This window comes from Salmo salar, chromosome 11 (genome assembly GCF_965601325.2).
Source record: "Salmo salar chromosome 11, fSalSal1, whole genome shotgun sequence".
In the NCBI taxonomy this organism is placed as follows: Eukaryota; Metazoa; Chordata; class Actinopteri; order Salmoniformes; family Salmonidae; genus Salmo; species Salmo salar.
Window position 1 is genome coordinate 10614177 of NC_138301.1, and position 15679 is coordinate 10629855.

Sequence of the window (15679 nt, forward strand, 5' to 3'; positions counted from 1 at the left end):
AACTTTGGAAGTATGCTTGGGGTCATTGTCCATTTGGAAGACCCATTTGCGAGCAAGCTTTAACTTCCTGACTGATGTCTTGAGATGTTGCTTCAATATATCCACATATTTTCCCATCCTCATGATGCCATCTATTTTGTGAAATGCACTAGTCCCTCCTGCAGCAAAGCACCACCAAAACATGATGCTGCCACCCCCATGCTTCACGGTTGGGATGGTGTTCTTCGGCTTGCAAGTGATTTGCACTTTTCGCACCAAAGTACGTTCATCTCTAGAAGACAGAATACATCTCCTTCCAGTATGATGGCTGCGTGGTCCCATGGTGTTTATACTTGCATACTATTGTTTGTACAGATGAACGTGGTACCGTCAGGCGTTTGAAAATTGCTCCCAAGGATAAACCAGACTTGTGGAGGTCTACAATTTTTTTCCTGAGGTCTTGGCTGATTTCTTTTGATTTCCCCATGATGTAAAGAGGCACTGAGTTTGAAGGTAAGCCTTGAAATATGTCCACAGGTACATTTCCAATTGACTCAAATTATGTAAATTAGCCTATCAGAAGCTTCTAAAGCCATGACACCATTTTCTGGAATTTTCCGAGGTGTTTAATGGCACAGTCAACTTAGTGTATTGGAAACTTCTGACCCACTGGAATTGTGATACAGTGAATTAGAAGTGAGATAATCTGTCTGTAAACAATTGTTGGAAAAATTACACAAATTGCACAAAGTGGATGTCCTAACAGACTTGCCAAAACTATAGTTTGTCAACAAGAAATGTGTGGAGTGGTTGAAAAACGGGTTTTAATGACTCCAACCTAAGTGTATGTAAACTTCCGACTTCAACTGAATGTGACGTGGGACAGGAAGAGTACTGGGCTATTTATAGCACCCCCTCTGTTTATATCCCCCTGGCTGCTCTCTCGCTGCTGCTGCCTCCCGCTGCATCCCGCCAGGCTCCACATGTACACATCACAGATAATAGTCAAAAGAGACAACCTCCTGCTATGCCTCACAGATAGAGAGGTAGAGAGAGTGTGTGTGTGCACCAGTGAGAGAGAGAACGGGTGGGGAGAGAAAGAGAGAGACAGAAAGACATCTCCCTCCTAGACCATAGACCAGGCATCTCTAACCCTGTGCTGGAGTGCTACCGTCCTGTCGGTTTTCACTCCAACCTTAATATAGCGCAGCTCATTCTAATAATTAGCCAGTTGTTAAGCTGAATCAAGTTAGTTACAACGTGGGTTGGAGTGAAAACCAATAGGAGGGTAGCTCTCCATGCATGCTGGGTTGAGGCATAAGCCCACCAGCTCATCAACCCAGTCGGAGCTGGGTAACCACCTGTTCCTCTAGATTACTGAGGCGTGCTCCAATGAGGCCGGTATCATGGAGCCATCATCCAGGTCAATGTGCCTGGGTTAGGGATGGGCATCAGGCCAAGTGTGTGCCCCCACTGCTCCGGCTCCTGATCGATCTGGACTTCCTGGTCTGTTAAATGTATTAATACCGCAGGGGCGAATGTAAATGAGATCGACAGTACCAGATTCTAACAAAGCGTCATGCCTCAAACCAAGCTGCATCTAGGGGGACTACCTGTGTGGCAAGGGACGAGTGTAATCACATCTACAGTTGTACTGTAAATGTTATGGCGTTGTTATGACCCTCAGTAGAGTGATGTTATTTGAACTGAGGGAGATCTGAATGGGTCTTGTTAAGCCTGCTGCTGTGATACATTGCACATGCCTTAGGATTTACCCAATCACCTAAAGCAGCTGAAAGTGATTAGTTGCCCCATTAAGGTTCCACAAATGCAGGAGTTAAATCACCAAATCGGTTACAAACAAATGTACACTAATCCATTCAAGGTACCCTCAGAGAGAAGCAGCCTAAACGTGAACCGTATCGTAAGTGCACTGAAATGTTTAGGAAAAAAATATATATTGAGTTGTTTCCATGAAGAGGCTCCTTTCTAACGTTTCAATATGTCACAAAACGGATTAACCAAAAAAATGAAGTCCCTCTCACTGTGGTAGCTTTAAAACGTCCCTGCAAAGAAGCAGTACAGTGCCGTATGCGAGCTGTGCTCAGAGTGAGCCTGAAACATGTTGACAGTATGGTGTGAGAGAATGGAGTCGAGAGGGAGTGTCAGTAAAAAGAAATGAGGTTACAGTGTGTTTACCAGCGGACCTGAGAAACAGAGGACTGTTTTTGTTTCCATTCCGAGTTATGGACCTTAGGCCTCGAGCCCAGCTCTAAGGCACTGTTTTGACAGAAAAACCTCAATTCAACCTGCAAATGAAGTCACTCTGCTGTGAGCCCAACGTTGAGTCAGAATGTCTTACTCTTAGTAATTAGTAGATTATTGACTTTCCTTTCTGCGGAGAAGTTGATGCGACAGCAGAGAAAAACAGTTGAGCGTTTTATCCTCCATGGGAAAAGAGAAGTGGGGGGGGTTTACAGACAGCAAATACCAGCACTGGAAAATATCACCATAACTAGCCTATTCAATTAAATATTTACATGTAAAACGTACAAAAGGTCAGTAGGAAAATTTTTTGCCATGGAGCTCTTGTCCTCCAGCGTCGCATAGTGCGTGATAATAGGGACTGTCAAGAACGAAGCCTTCATGCTGCTGCCCTCGGTTTGGTAAACACTCCAATGTTATGAGGATAATGGAGCTTACAGCGCGTCCATAAATGTATACTTTTCCTTCCACTGTAATCAAAAATAAAATGTCACCGTCTTGGCACGTCTATGCATACATCTCCCTTAGATCCTCTGAGGGAACTTGTCTTGATGATGAATCCCCCTGTGGAGAGGGAGACTTGGACGTGTCCTAGAAAGCCCCTTAGAAAATGCCTGATCTAGACTGCGTCAACTCTCCCAGGCTAGGTCGTCCTCTAGGACAGTGTCAAATAACTAAGCTACCCTTACATAATGGATGTGCAGTGAACTGAAATATTGCCTGAAGGTCTGTTGACAGATATGGAGAGGAATAATTCAGATTGCAGAAATGACGCACCGTAGGCTGATTTCACAAACGTAGTGCTCTGTGCTCTACATGTCTCCTCTCTCCATCCCTATATAGGTCTGTCTCCTCTCTCCCTCCCTTGACATAAACATCCATTCATTGAGCTTCAGCACAACACTACAGGGAGGGAGGCACTGGAACAGCCTGGCTAGCTGGCACAGCCTGATGGGAGCTCAGAGAGCACACTATTTCCACAGCCATGTCAACATTGCTAGCATGGCGCATAGCACCGGCTACTGTAATTTATGGAGGGAAATTTCAACTGCTTATCTGTAGCAGAGGGCAAGTGAGGTTTCTCACAAACTAGACAGAATGGGCAGACAGACTGGACCAGTGACCCATCGGTCCAGGATAAGAGCAGAATCCTGGCCTGGTCCATAATCCTTTCCCCTACACTGTGGTGTCACTCAGCACAGGACAACAAAGGGCAGGATAACACAGGGCTGAACTCTGATCAATGGCTCAAGGCAGCAGTTAGCACTAAAAAAGCAGTATCAGTGATGGTTATTGTTCACCATAATTTGATTGTTATCCCCCTATCTCCAGTTTAGTACTCAGTCAGTATGCCTATACACTGAGTGTCCAAAACATTAGGAACTCCTGCTTTTTCCATGGCATAGACTGACCAGGTGAAAGCTATGATCCATTATTGATGTCACTTGTTAAATCCACTTCAATCAGTGTAAAGAGAAGGGATTTTAAGCCTTGAGACACGGATTGTGTATGTGTGCCAATCAGAGGGTGAATGGGCAAGACAAAAGATTGAAGTGCCTTTGAACGGGGTATGGTAGTAGGTGCCAGGCGCACCGGTTTGAGTGTGTCAAGAACTGCAACGCTGCTGGGTTTTTCCTAATTCAACAGTTTCCCGTGTGTATCAAGAATGGTCCACCACCCAAAGGATATCCAGCCAACGCATTAGAGTCAACATGGGCCAGCATCCCTGTGGAATACTTTCGACACCTTGCAGTCCATACCCTGACAGATTGAGGCTGTTCTTAAGGCAAAAAGGGGTGCATCTCAATATCAGGAAGGTGTTCTTAATGTTATGTACACTCAGTGCATTTATCTGATTTTTAGGTATTTCTATTGGTTGGTTAATCAATAAGGTGTTATGCCATTGGTCATGCTTGCAGATAGGGGAAGATTGCGAACATCAATTCTTCCCAGCCTGATATTGTTATGCAAGCGGTAGGTCACGTTCTGAAATACTTTCTTCTATTTTCATATTTACAATGTGTACGAGTTCACTATGTACAGTTGTAGTCGGAAGTTTACATAAACTTAGGTTGGAGTCATTAAAACTTGTTTTTCAACCACTCCACAAATTTCTTGTTAACAAACTATAGTTTTGGCAAGTCGGTTAGGACATCTACTTTGTGCATGACACAAGTAATTTTTCCAACAATTGTTCACAGACAGATTATTTCACTTAAAATTCACTGTATCACAATTCCAGTGGGTCAGAAGTTTACATACACTAAGTTGACTGTGCCTTTAAACAGCTTGGAAAATTCCAGAAAATGATGTCATGGCTTTACAAGCTTCTGATAGGCTAATTGACATAATTTGAGTCAATTGGAGATGTACCTGTGGATGTATTTCAAGGCCTACCTTCAAACTCAGTGCCTCTTCACTTGAAATCATGGGAAAATCAAAAGAAATCAGCCAAGACTTCAGAAAAAGAATTGTAGACCTTCACAAGTCTGGTTCATCCTTGGGAGCAATTTTCAAAAGCCTGACGGTACCACGTTCATCTGTACAAACAATAGTACGCAAGTATAAACAACATGGAACCACGCAGCCATCATACCGCTCAGGAAGGAGACGTGTTCTGTCTCCTAGAGATGAACGTTCTTTGGTGCGAAAAGTGAAAATCAATCCCGGAACAACAGTAAAGGACCTATATCCACAGTAAAACGAGTCTTATATCGACATAACCTGAAAGGCCGCTCAGCAAGGAAGAAGCCACTGCTCCAAAACCGCCATGAAAAAGCCAGACTATGGTTTGCAACTGCACATGGGGACAAAGATCGTACTTCTTGGAGATATGTCCTCTGGTCTGATGAAACAAAAATAGAACTGTTTGGCCATAATGACCATCATTCTGTTTGGAGAAAAATTGGGGAGGCTTGCAAGCCAAAGAACACCATCCCTACCGTGAGGCACGGGGGTGGCAGCATCATATTGTGGGGATGCTTTGCTGCAGGAGGGACTGGTGCACTTCACAAAATAGATGGCATCATGAGGATGGGAAAATATGTGGATATATTGAAGCAACATCTCAAGACATCAGTCAGGAAGTTAAAGCTTGCTCGCAAATGGGTCTTCCAAATGGACAATGACCCCAAGCATACTTCCAAAGTTGTGGCAAAATGGCTTAAGGACAACAAAGTCAAGGTACTGGAGTGGCCATCACAAAGCCCTGACCTCAACCCTATAGAAAAGTTGTGGGCAAAACTGTAAAGGCGTGTGTGAGCAAGGAGGCCTACAAACCTGACTCAGTTACACCAGCTCTGTCAGGAGGAATTGGCCAGAATTCACCCAACTTATTGTGGGAAGCTTGTGGAAGGCTACCCGAACCATTTGACCCAAGTTAAACAATTTAAAGGCAATGCTACCAAATGAGTATGTAAACTTCTGACCCACTGGGAATGTGACGAAAGAAATAAAAGCTGAAATAAATCACTTTACTATTATTCTGACATTTCACATTCTTAAAATAAAGTGGTGATCCTAACTGACCTAAGACAGGGAATTCTTACTAGGATTAAATGTCAGGAATGTGAAAAACTGAGTTTAAATGTATTTGACTAAGGTGTATGTAAACTTCCGACTTCAACTGTACATATACTGATGTTTGTATATATACAGTACCAGTCAAAAGTTTGAACACCTACTCATTCAAGGGGTTTTCTTTATTTTTTACTATTTTCTACATTGTAGAATAATAGGGAAGACATCAAAACTATGAAATAACAAATGTAGTAACCAAAAAAAGTGTTAAAGAAATGAAAATATATTTAAGATATATTAGATTCTTCAAAGTAGCCACCCTTTGCCATGACAGCTTTGCACACTCTTTGCATTCTCTCCACCAGCTTTATGAGGAATGCTTTTCCAACAGTCTGAGCATATGTGGGACCGCTTTTCCTTCACTCTGCGGTCCAACTCATCCCAAATCAAGGCAATTGGGTTGAGGTTGGCTGATTGGTTGCCAGGTCATCTGATGCATCACTCTCCTTCTTGGTCAAATAGCCCTTACACAGCCTGGAGGTGTGTTGGCTCATTGTCCTGTTGAAAAACAAATGATAGTTCCACGAAGCGCAAACCAGATGGGATGTCGTATCGCTGCAGAATTTTGTGGTAGCCATGCTGGTTAAGTGTGCCTTGAATTCTAAATAAATCACAGACATTGTCATCAGAAAAGCACCCCCACACCATCACACCTCCTCCACCATGCTTCACGGTGGGAACCACACATGCGGAGATCATCCTTTCACCTACTCTGTGTCTCACAAAGACACGGGGGTTGGAATCAAAAATCTCAAATTTGGACTCATCAGACCAAAGGACAGATTTCCACCGGTCTAATGTCCATTGCTCATGTTTCTTGTCCCAAGCAAGTCTCTTCTTATTATTGGTGTCCTTTAGTTGTGGTTTCTTTGCAGCAATTCGACCATGAAGGCCTGATTCACGCAGTCTCCTCTGAACAGTTGATGTTGAGATGTGTCTGTTACTTGAACTCTGAAGCATGTATTTGGGCTACAATTTCTGAGGTTGGTAACTCTAATGAACTTATCCTCTGCAGCAGAGGTAACTCGGGGACTTCCTTTCCTGTGGCAGTCCTCATGAGAGCCAGTTTCATCATAGCGCTTGATGGTTTTTGTGACTGCACTTGAAGAAACGTTCAAAGTTCTTCAAATTTTCCAGATTGACTGACCTTCATGTCTTAAAGTAATGCTGGCCTGTCGTTTCTCTTTGCTTATTTGAGCTGTTCTTGCCATAATATGGACTTGGTATTTTACCAAATAGGGCTATCGTCTGTATACCACCCCTACCTTGTCACAACACAACTGACTGACTCAAATGTATTAAGAAGGAAATAAATTCCACAAATTAACCTTTAAGAAGGCACACCTGTTAATTGAAATGCATTCCTGGTGACTACCTCATTACGCTGGTTGGGAGAATGCCAAGACGGTGCAAAGCTGTCATCAAGGCAAAGGGTGGCTACTTTGAAGAATCTCAAATATAAACTACATTTTGATTTGTTAACCAAAATGCATACTACATGATTCCATATGTGTTATTTCATAGTTTTGATGTCTTCACTACTATTCTACAATCTCGAAAATAGTAAAAATAAAGAAAAACCCTGGAATGAGTAGGTGTGTCCAAACCTTTGACTGGTACTGTATATTGATGTTTTCCTATGTGCCTGTATGCTTGATGAACATAGCCATGATATCATTACACTGACTCTCCTACTCTTTAACAACTACTGTAGGCTGCAGTTCTAAAATACTGATCTTTCCTACCTTTCTCAATGCCCATACAAATGCACAATTAGTCACAATTAGTCAAAAGAACATTGAGTAATTTACATTTTCCACATGATTACCCTAATTGGATTGTAATCTATCAGCAGGTTATTTCACATCACTTTGTTACATCTCTTTTACAATACCATTTTTTTTCAAGACATTTCCCCAATGTCGTGTACACTACTCCACAGCTGTTCTAGGTTAGCCTACATTACACGCATACCTTATGGCGTAACCCTAAAATGAGTATCATGAGGTACAAACGTTGCCCTTACAGGCCCGTTGTGCATGTCTGAGACCAGCCCCTGTCATTCTTGGAAACACCGTCACCAAACATCTGCTGCTGCACATGGATGACAGTTGATTTGTGTCAGATACCACACTTAGTACACACAGAGTCTGGTATTTCCACAGATTACCATGCTCTGAAATGTAATATGAACTGTAGAGGCGGAACGAGGAGAGGCGGACCGAGTGATAATGCCCCCTGGTCTGTTGATCAGTGTGGGAAAACAATGCCACTGCAAGTCCAAAGTTGTCTCTGTCTGTCTGTCTGTCATCGAACCCTACACAGCCAAACTGCTAGGGGCTCCTGGGAAAAGGTACAATGGATCTCTCGCCTAATACTGTCCATCTTTCAGAGAAAGCCAAGATCTATTTCAGCACAGTACAACCAGATATAGCCAGTTTCCTTTGAATGCAAATGGTTGGCAACCAACTTCACCGTTGGTAATTGTTTTTGAACTCGCTTAATGAAAAACAAATATGGTTTATGTAATGCACAAAACCCCTCTGTCTTGACAGGGTGTACAGTTTAAAACTAACCAAATGTATTTTTCCCTCTGAGTACAGTGTCATTTCATTAAGAGTAAATTAAGCAATTTCAATGTCTTTTTTCAAATATATAACTGTACAAAAAACAGGTCTGTACACGTCTTCTCAACTACAACTCACAAAGAAAAAGGCAAAATGGAATGTTAGGACTGAAAATCTCAGCCTTAGACTATGAACCAGTATACACAACAGCTGTTCTTACTCTGGCTGTATTTCCTAAGCTGTTCCCAGAAAATACATGATAATCAATGTGAATTGTAGAGAACCTCCCAAAACATTCAAGAGTGACAGAGTGAGTGGCACCCTTCAAAGAGCACAATCAGACAGCTTTATCATTTGTCCAAACACTTGTTTTTCCACCACAATGCCTCTGTTCTATCAACAAACCCTTCTCTGGCAGCGTACAGCCTCGTGTGGAAAATCAAACAGCAGAAAAACACTATACACTGCTACACTATATCCACACCAACTGAAGCCCTCAAGGGACAAAAAGATACAGTACTGCATTAGAAAGAGTATAAGCAATAACAACATATTTGGCAAGACCACAGCATACACAAGTAAATTAAATAGTTGATTCAAAATCAAAATACAACCTGATGGAAGCAGATAAATGACCATCCACGCCTTTTCCCAGCTTGTCTAACTTTTAGTCCATGTGTGGCCCGTGAGAGAGAGAGAGAAAGAGAGCGAGCAACAGAGCGATTCATGTGGGGAGAATGTGTGTCACAGCCAGGCAGCCGAGGCAGACTTGTTGGAGGGGGAGTGTCAGAGGCGGGGTGGGGGTGAACGGTTACACTAAAATAACTCTGGTAATAGAGTTCACAGCTCCTTGATGAGCCGTTTACTTGAGTGTTAATGCTCGATCATACATACGTAAACTGAATGCACAGACACACACGGGTTTTAATGTTGCCTTAAAAAAAGCAACGAATACCTTTGAAAACAGCCTGTGGCGTCGATGAGTCAGAAACAGTTAGTTATTCTAGCGACAAAATTCATTACAAAGTGTAAATAGGATAATTTGTCATAAAGTCTCATCTAAAACTGAGTTTGGAGAATCTGTGCGTCACAACGGGTAAATGAAGGTTGGGTTTTGATATGATGATGTTCAATTGACCACTAATATGAGGTGAACAGCTGCGGTGATTGCTCTCTATCCAACACTTTGCAAAAAAGAAAATCTTGAGAAATACTGCACCAAACACCTTAGTTAGATGTAAAATTTCACAACTAAAGCGTCCTCGGCAAAAGAGTCAAAATGAATTACAGATTTCTTGAGTTATCTTAGATTCATTCTGGGGATTTTGAGGAAGTAAAATTGGCTGCAGCGTCTCATGTGGGACAAACATAAATTTACCAAATGCGGACAAATCACATTTAGTACGGTTAACACACTGTATTAGCTGGCACATGTAAGACTATAGCTGTGTTCAAATACTCATACTAACCGTCCTACTTGTGACGTGAATTTAGTATATAGTATGCTTTTTGGTCATAGTATGGATATAGTAGTATGCCAAAAGCTCCCGGATGTCGTACTAAATTAGCCAAAATACTAAGTATACACGCAGAGGACACTATTTACGTACTTTTAGGGCCCATAATGCAATTCTTCAGAAAATGGGCATGGGTTCACAACGTTTTTCAGATTTGAAGAAAAATGGCGGAAAATATGCAGCCGGAGTCCGACGAGAGCGAATACAAATGAATTGAACTAACTAATGACACATTTTAAGAAAATGTTTAACAATGTAATATAGTAATGACTTTTCAAATAAGTTAAGTTACACCTTATGTTGGCTGACAATTTGTTAGCTACGCTATCCTTATGAACCACGAGATAAAGATGCTCAAAGTTGACCCATTTTCATACCCCACCATACCATGAGACAACCATGTCCTCATCACTGGAAAAGAGAAACGGTTAAGATTGAATACATTTACAAGCTTACATACAGGGTTGTCAAACTACTTTATAATTTCTGAAAAAAAACTTTTTTTACACACATTTTTTAAACTTAGATTATAATTTTTTTTAATAGAAAATTAGATTTTTTTTATATTCACATATGTTGTAGCTTAGACCCTGTTTAACATCATCTTAGGTTTTTATGTTGTGACCGCCATCGGTTGAGAAACAACACGCTCTTGAATACAAGGTGGGTGTCATGTTTTGGCTGATAAATGTACTAAAATGGGAATAACATTTTAAAATTTCAACTTTCAAATGGTACCACCAGACTGGACCAGTGACCCTTTGATCCAACATCAGATCAGAAGCCTTGCCTGGTCCATAATCCTTTGCCCTATACAAATGGTACCACCAAGAGATGTTTTAAAATATACCGTCAATCCTCCATAGGAAACCTATTGAAATCATAGATAATATAATAGACATGACCATTTAAGTTGACATTCAACAGTGGGTGGACCGGCGGTCATCTTTGTGGTAGTAAATATAAGTTACAATTTAAATCCAATTAAAATGTCAATGGTGTACCAGCTAAATTGCCGTTGTCTCAATCGATAGCTTGATTCTTTTAATTATATTTCTATGACTGAAATGACACCCACCCTGTATTCAAGAGCATGCTATGTCTCAACCGATGGCAGGTACAACACAAAAACCTCAGATGATGTGAAATAGGGTTTAAGTTACAGCATACGCGAAGAAAAAGAATAGGCGTTTACACGTTTAGACCTTTAACACCGACCATTTTTATTCCAACATTTTTTTTTCTTCAATAAATAATAATTGTTTGGCAACACTGTTTGTAACCATTTAAATGATATCGTACTCAACTGTTTATCTTTTCCAGTGATGAAGTCTCATGGTAGAGTGCGGTATGTACTGGGCTCCCGAGTGGTGCAGCGGTCTAAGGCACTGCATCTCAGTGCTAGAGGCGTCAGTACAGACCCTGGTTCGATTCCAGGCTGAACTGTGAAGTTCAGAGTTTAAAATAGTAACACAAGAGGAACAAAACAAAATACATGAGAATGTAGCTATATACAGGGAGTACCAGTACCAGATCAATGTGCAGAGGTATAAGGTATTTCAGGTAGATACTGTATATACATGAAGGCAGGGTAAAGTGACTAGGCATCAGGATAGATAATAATACGAGTAAAATAAATAACAGAGTAGCAGCAGCAAATGATGAGTGTGTGTGTGTGCCTAATATGTTTGTGTTGTGTCTGCATATATGTGTGTTAATGTAGTGTGTGTGAGTAATACGTATATACACACACACACACACACACACAGTTGCAAGTTTACATACACCTTAGCAAAATATATTTATACAATTCCTGACATTTAATCCTAGTAAAAATTCCCTGTCTTAGGTCAGTTAGGATCACCACTTTATTTTAAGAATGTGAAATGTCAGAATAATAGTAGAGAGAATTATTTATTTCAGCTTTTATTTTTTCCATCACATTCCCAGTGGGTCAGAAGTTTACATACACTCAATTCGTATTTGGAAGCACTGCCTTTAAATTGTTTAACTTGGGTCAAACGTTTTGGGTAGCCTTCCACAATAAATTGGGTGAATTTTGGCCCATTCCTCCTGACAGAGCTGGTGTAACTGAGTCAGGTTTGTAGGCCTCCTTGCTCGCACACACCTTTTCAGTTCTGCCTACATATTTTCTATAGGATTGAGGTCAGGGCTTTGTGATGGCCACTCCAATACATTGACTTTGTTGTCCTTAAGCCATTTTGCCACAACTTTGTAAGTACGCTTGGGGTCATTGTCCATTTGGAAGACCCATTTGCGAGCAAGCTTTAACTTCCTGACTGATGTCTTGAGATGTTGCTTCAATATATCCACGTAATTTTCCTGCCTAGTGATGTCATCTATTTTGTGAAGTGCACCAGTCCCTCCTGCAGCAAAGCACCCCCACAACATGATGCTGCCAACCCCCACAACATGATGCTGCCACCCCCGTGCTTCACGGTTGGGACGGTGTTCTTCGGCTTGCAAGCCTCCCCCTTTTTCCTCCAAATATAACGATGGTCATTATGACCAAACAGTTCTATTTTTGTTTCATCAGACCAGAGGACATTTCTCCAAGAAGTACGATCTTTGTCCCCATGTGCAGTTACAAACCAAAGTCTGCCTTTTTTATGGCGGTTTTGGAGCAGTGGCTTCTCCCTTGCTGAGCGGCCTTTCAGGTTATGTCAATATAGGACTCGTTTTACTGTGGATATAGATACTTTTGTACCGGTTTCCTCCAGCATCTTCACAAGGTCCTTTGCTGTTGTTCTGGGATTGATTTGCACATCTCGCACCAAAGAACGTTCATCTCTAGGAGACAGTACGTGTCTCCTTCCTGTGCGGTATGAGGGCTGCGTGGTCCCATGGTGTTTATACTTGCGTACTATTGTTTGTACAGATGAACGTGGTACCTTCAGGCGTTTGGAAATTGCTCCCAAGGATTAACCAGACTTGTGGAGGTCTACCATTTTTTTCTGAGGTCTTGGCTGATTTCTTTTGATTTTCCCATTTTGTCAAGCAAATGAGTTTGAAGGTAGGCCTTGAAATACAGCCACAGGTACACCTCGAATTGACTCAAATGATGTCAATTAGCCTATCAGAAGCTTCTAAAGCCAAGACATCATTTTCTGGAATTTTCCAAGCTGTTTGAAGGCACAGTCAACTTAGTGTATGTCAACTTCTGACCGACTGGAATTGTGATACAGTGAATTATAAGTGAAATAATCTGTCTGTAAACAATTGTTGGAAAAATGACTTGTGTCATGCACAGAGTAGATGTCCTAACCGACTTGCCAAAACTATAGTTTGTTAACAAGAAATTTGTGGAATGGTTGAAAAACTAGTTTGTGTATGTAAACTTCCGACTTCAACTGTAGCGGTGATGCAGCCAGTCAAGATGCTCTCGATGGTGCAGCTGTATAACTTTTTGAGGATCCCGAGGGCCCATGCCAAAAATGTTCAGCCTCCTGAGAGGGAAGGGGCACTGCCGTGCCCATTTCACGACAGTGCGGGTGTGTGTGGACCATGATAAGTCCTAAATGATGTGGACGCCAAGAAACTCTCGACTCACTCCACAACAGCACCCGCTCCATTATCAGCTCCTTGGTCTTACTGGCGTTGAGGGAGAGGTTGTTGTCCTGGCACCACACTGCTAAGTCTGATCTCCTCCCTGTAAGCAGACTCATCGCCGTCGGTGATCAGGCCTACCACTGTCGTGTCGTCAGCAAACTTGATGATGGTGTTGGAGTAGTGCGTGGCCACGCAGTCGTGGGTGAACTGGGAGTACAGGAGGGGACTAAGCACACACCCCTGAGTGGCCTCCGTGCTGAGGGTCAGCGTGGCGGAAGTGTTGTTGCCTACCCTCACCACCTGGGGCCGGTCCGTCAGGAAGTCCAGGATCCAGTTGCAGAGGGAGGGGTTCAGTTCCCGGGTCAACTAGCTTGGTGATGAGCTTGGAGGGGACTATGGTGTTAAATGCTGAGCTGTAGTCTATGAACAGCATTCTTACAGTTATTTCCCCTCTTTTCCAGGTGCAATTGAGATTGCGTCATCTGTGGATCTGTTGGGGTGCTATGTGAATGAGAGCGGGTCTAGGGTGTCTGAGATTATGGTGTTGATGTGTGTCATGACCAGCCTTTCAAAGTACTGTATAATTACAGATGTCAGTGATACAGGGCGATAGTCATTTAGGCAGGTTACCTTGGAGCTCTTGGGAACAGGGACAATGGTGGTCAGCTTGAAACATGTTGAGATTACAGACTGGGACAAGGATAGATTGAAAATATCTGTTTAGACACTTGCCAGCTTTGAGAACATGCCCTGGTATTCAGTCTGATCGTTAACCTGTTTAAACGTTTTGCTCACATCGGCCACGAGGAGCGAGAGAACTCAACCAACTCATGTCTCACCTCTGGTAAACTGACACTCAGTCTCATATGCCTGCTCTGTGCGACCAGAGCTGTTTTGGCTGATGAGTAAGACCGTACCACAGTGTAGCGCCATGTGGGCTGACCACACGCACACTCAGACTGCACCCTTGACAGCCCTGATGCTGACAGCCAGGAAGGACGTTTAGCCTCCACTGCTTTAGAGCACAAGGCCACAAACAGCTGAACTGAAACACCTTCTCCATATCAAACAGGGCTCGGCTGCACTGTGGGCGAATGGAGGAATACATACTCTACTATGCTGTATTGAGTTCATTTACTGGAAATCAAAAGTGATCGTTTCATGTCCCATTGCATGCCCTCTTCCTGTAACCTTTAGTGAGAGGCTTGTTGAAGCTGACACCTGCATTGCTGTGGTGGGGTGTGCACTGTGCTAAATAAGGAGAAGCTAGGAAGATACTGTCACTAATATAAGTCATACGATTTAACAAAATTAAATTGAGATATCCAGGTGTCTTGTGTTCTCACACAGGAAGAAACACAAATGTCAAAGGAGAATGTTTTGTGATGGGGTACCCTTGTAGTGGTGGATTCGGTGAGGAAGCAAGACAAGATGGTAGCAGTGCAATATTAAGGATGAGGACTTTTATTTTAAGTGAGAATAGGGAAATAAAACAGCATTTTAGTCATTTAGCAAACACTCTTATCTAGAGCGACTTACAGTTAGTGCATTCCTCTTAAAAGAGCAACTCCACCACTTTTCAATCTCATTTTCATTACTCCAGCACAATTCCATTGTCTACATTTGTAAAAACAGCGCGTTTCTACATTTTGTAGAAAAGATATATACATTTATAAAGTTATACACGATGACATGGTGTCATGGGGAGCAAGAAAATACCATCCCTCTTGCTAGAAACTTGTTGCAGGTTTTGAAAATCTTTTTCTAACTTTTAATCCTACCCTGTTGTGTCACAGAGAAGCATTTTTTAGGACTTTTCTTCTCGTCTTTTTAACCACAGAAATGTGCCGTTTTCACATATGTAGACACTGGTATGGTGCTGGAGATGATGAATACGAGGTTGAAAAGTGGAGGAACTGTCCTTTAAGGTAGCAAGGTGAGACACCACATATCATAACTACTTCATTCAGGAAAAATGACTAATCAGCAAAGTCACTGCTAGTAAGAAAAGACAAGTGCGAGTGTTGGTGCAAGAAATGAACACTGTGTTGCTTACACACCTATCTGGTCATTTCAGACTGGTCAACATTGAGCAGATAGGATAGAGGTTGTTTTCATCATAGAATTACATTATAGAATCACAATTATAGGGTCTCATAACAACAAAGTACAGTCTCTGGACAGAACTGTTAGCAGGAGGTT

General features: G+C 42.1%; 1 protein-coding gene across 16 annotated transcripts in view; it reads right to left on the bottom strand.

Annotated features, from left to right (window-relative positions):
* Window positions 1-15679, bottom strand: part of dgkza (diacylglycerol kinase, zeta a) — a 141606-nt gene that overhangs the window by 65614 nt on the left and 60313 nt on the right. For 2 of the 16 annotated variants that reach the window (XM_045689023.2, XM_045689027.2), the window contains exon 1: window positions 9005-9269. The exons of 7 other annotated variants lie outside the window; for them this stretch is intronic. In XM_045689023.2, the coding sequence (XP_045544979.2) occupies window positions 9005-9118 (114 nt within the window). In that variant the 5' untranslated portion in view covers window positions 9119-9269. Of the gene's footprint in view, window positions 1-9004; window positions 9276-15679 lie in introns of those variants that run through there. 7 more of the 16 variants (XM_045689024.2, XM_014126414.3, XM_014126417.3 and 4 more) reach the window with 7 other exon arrangements.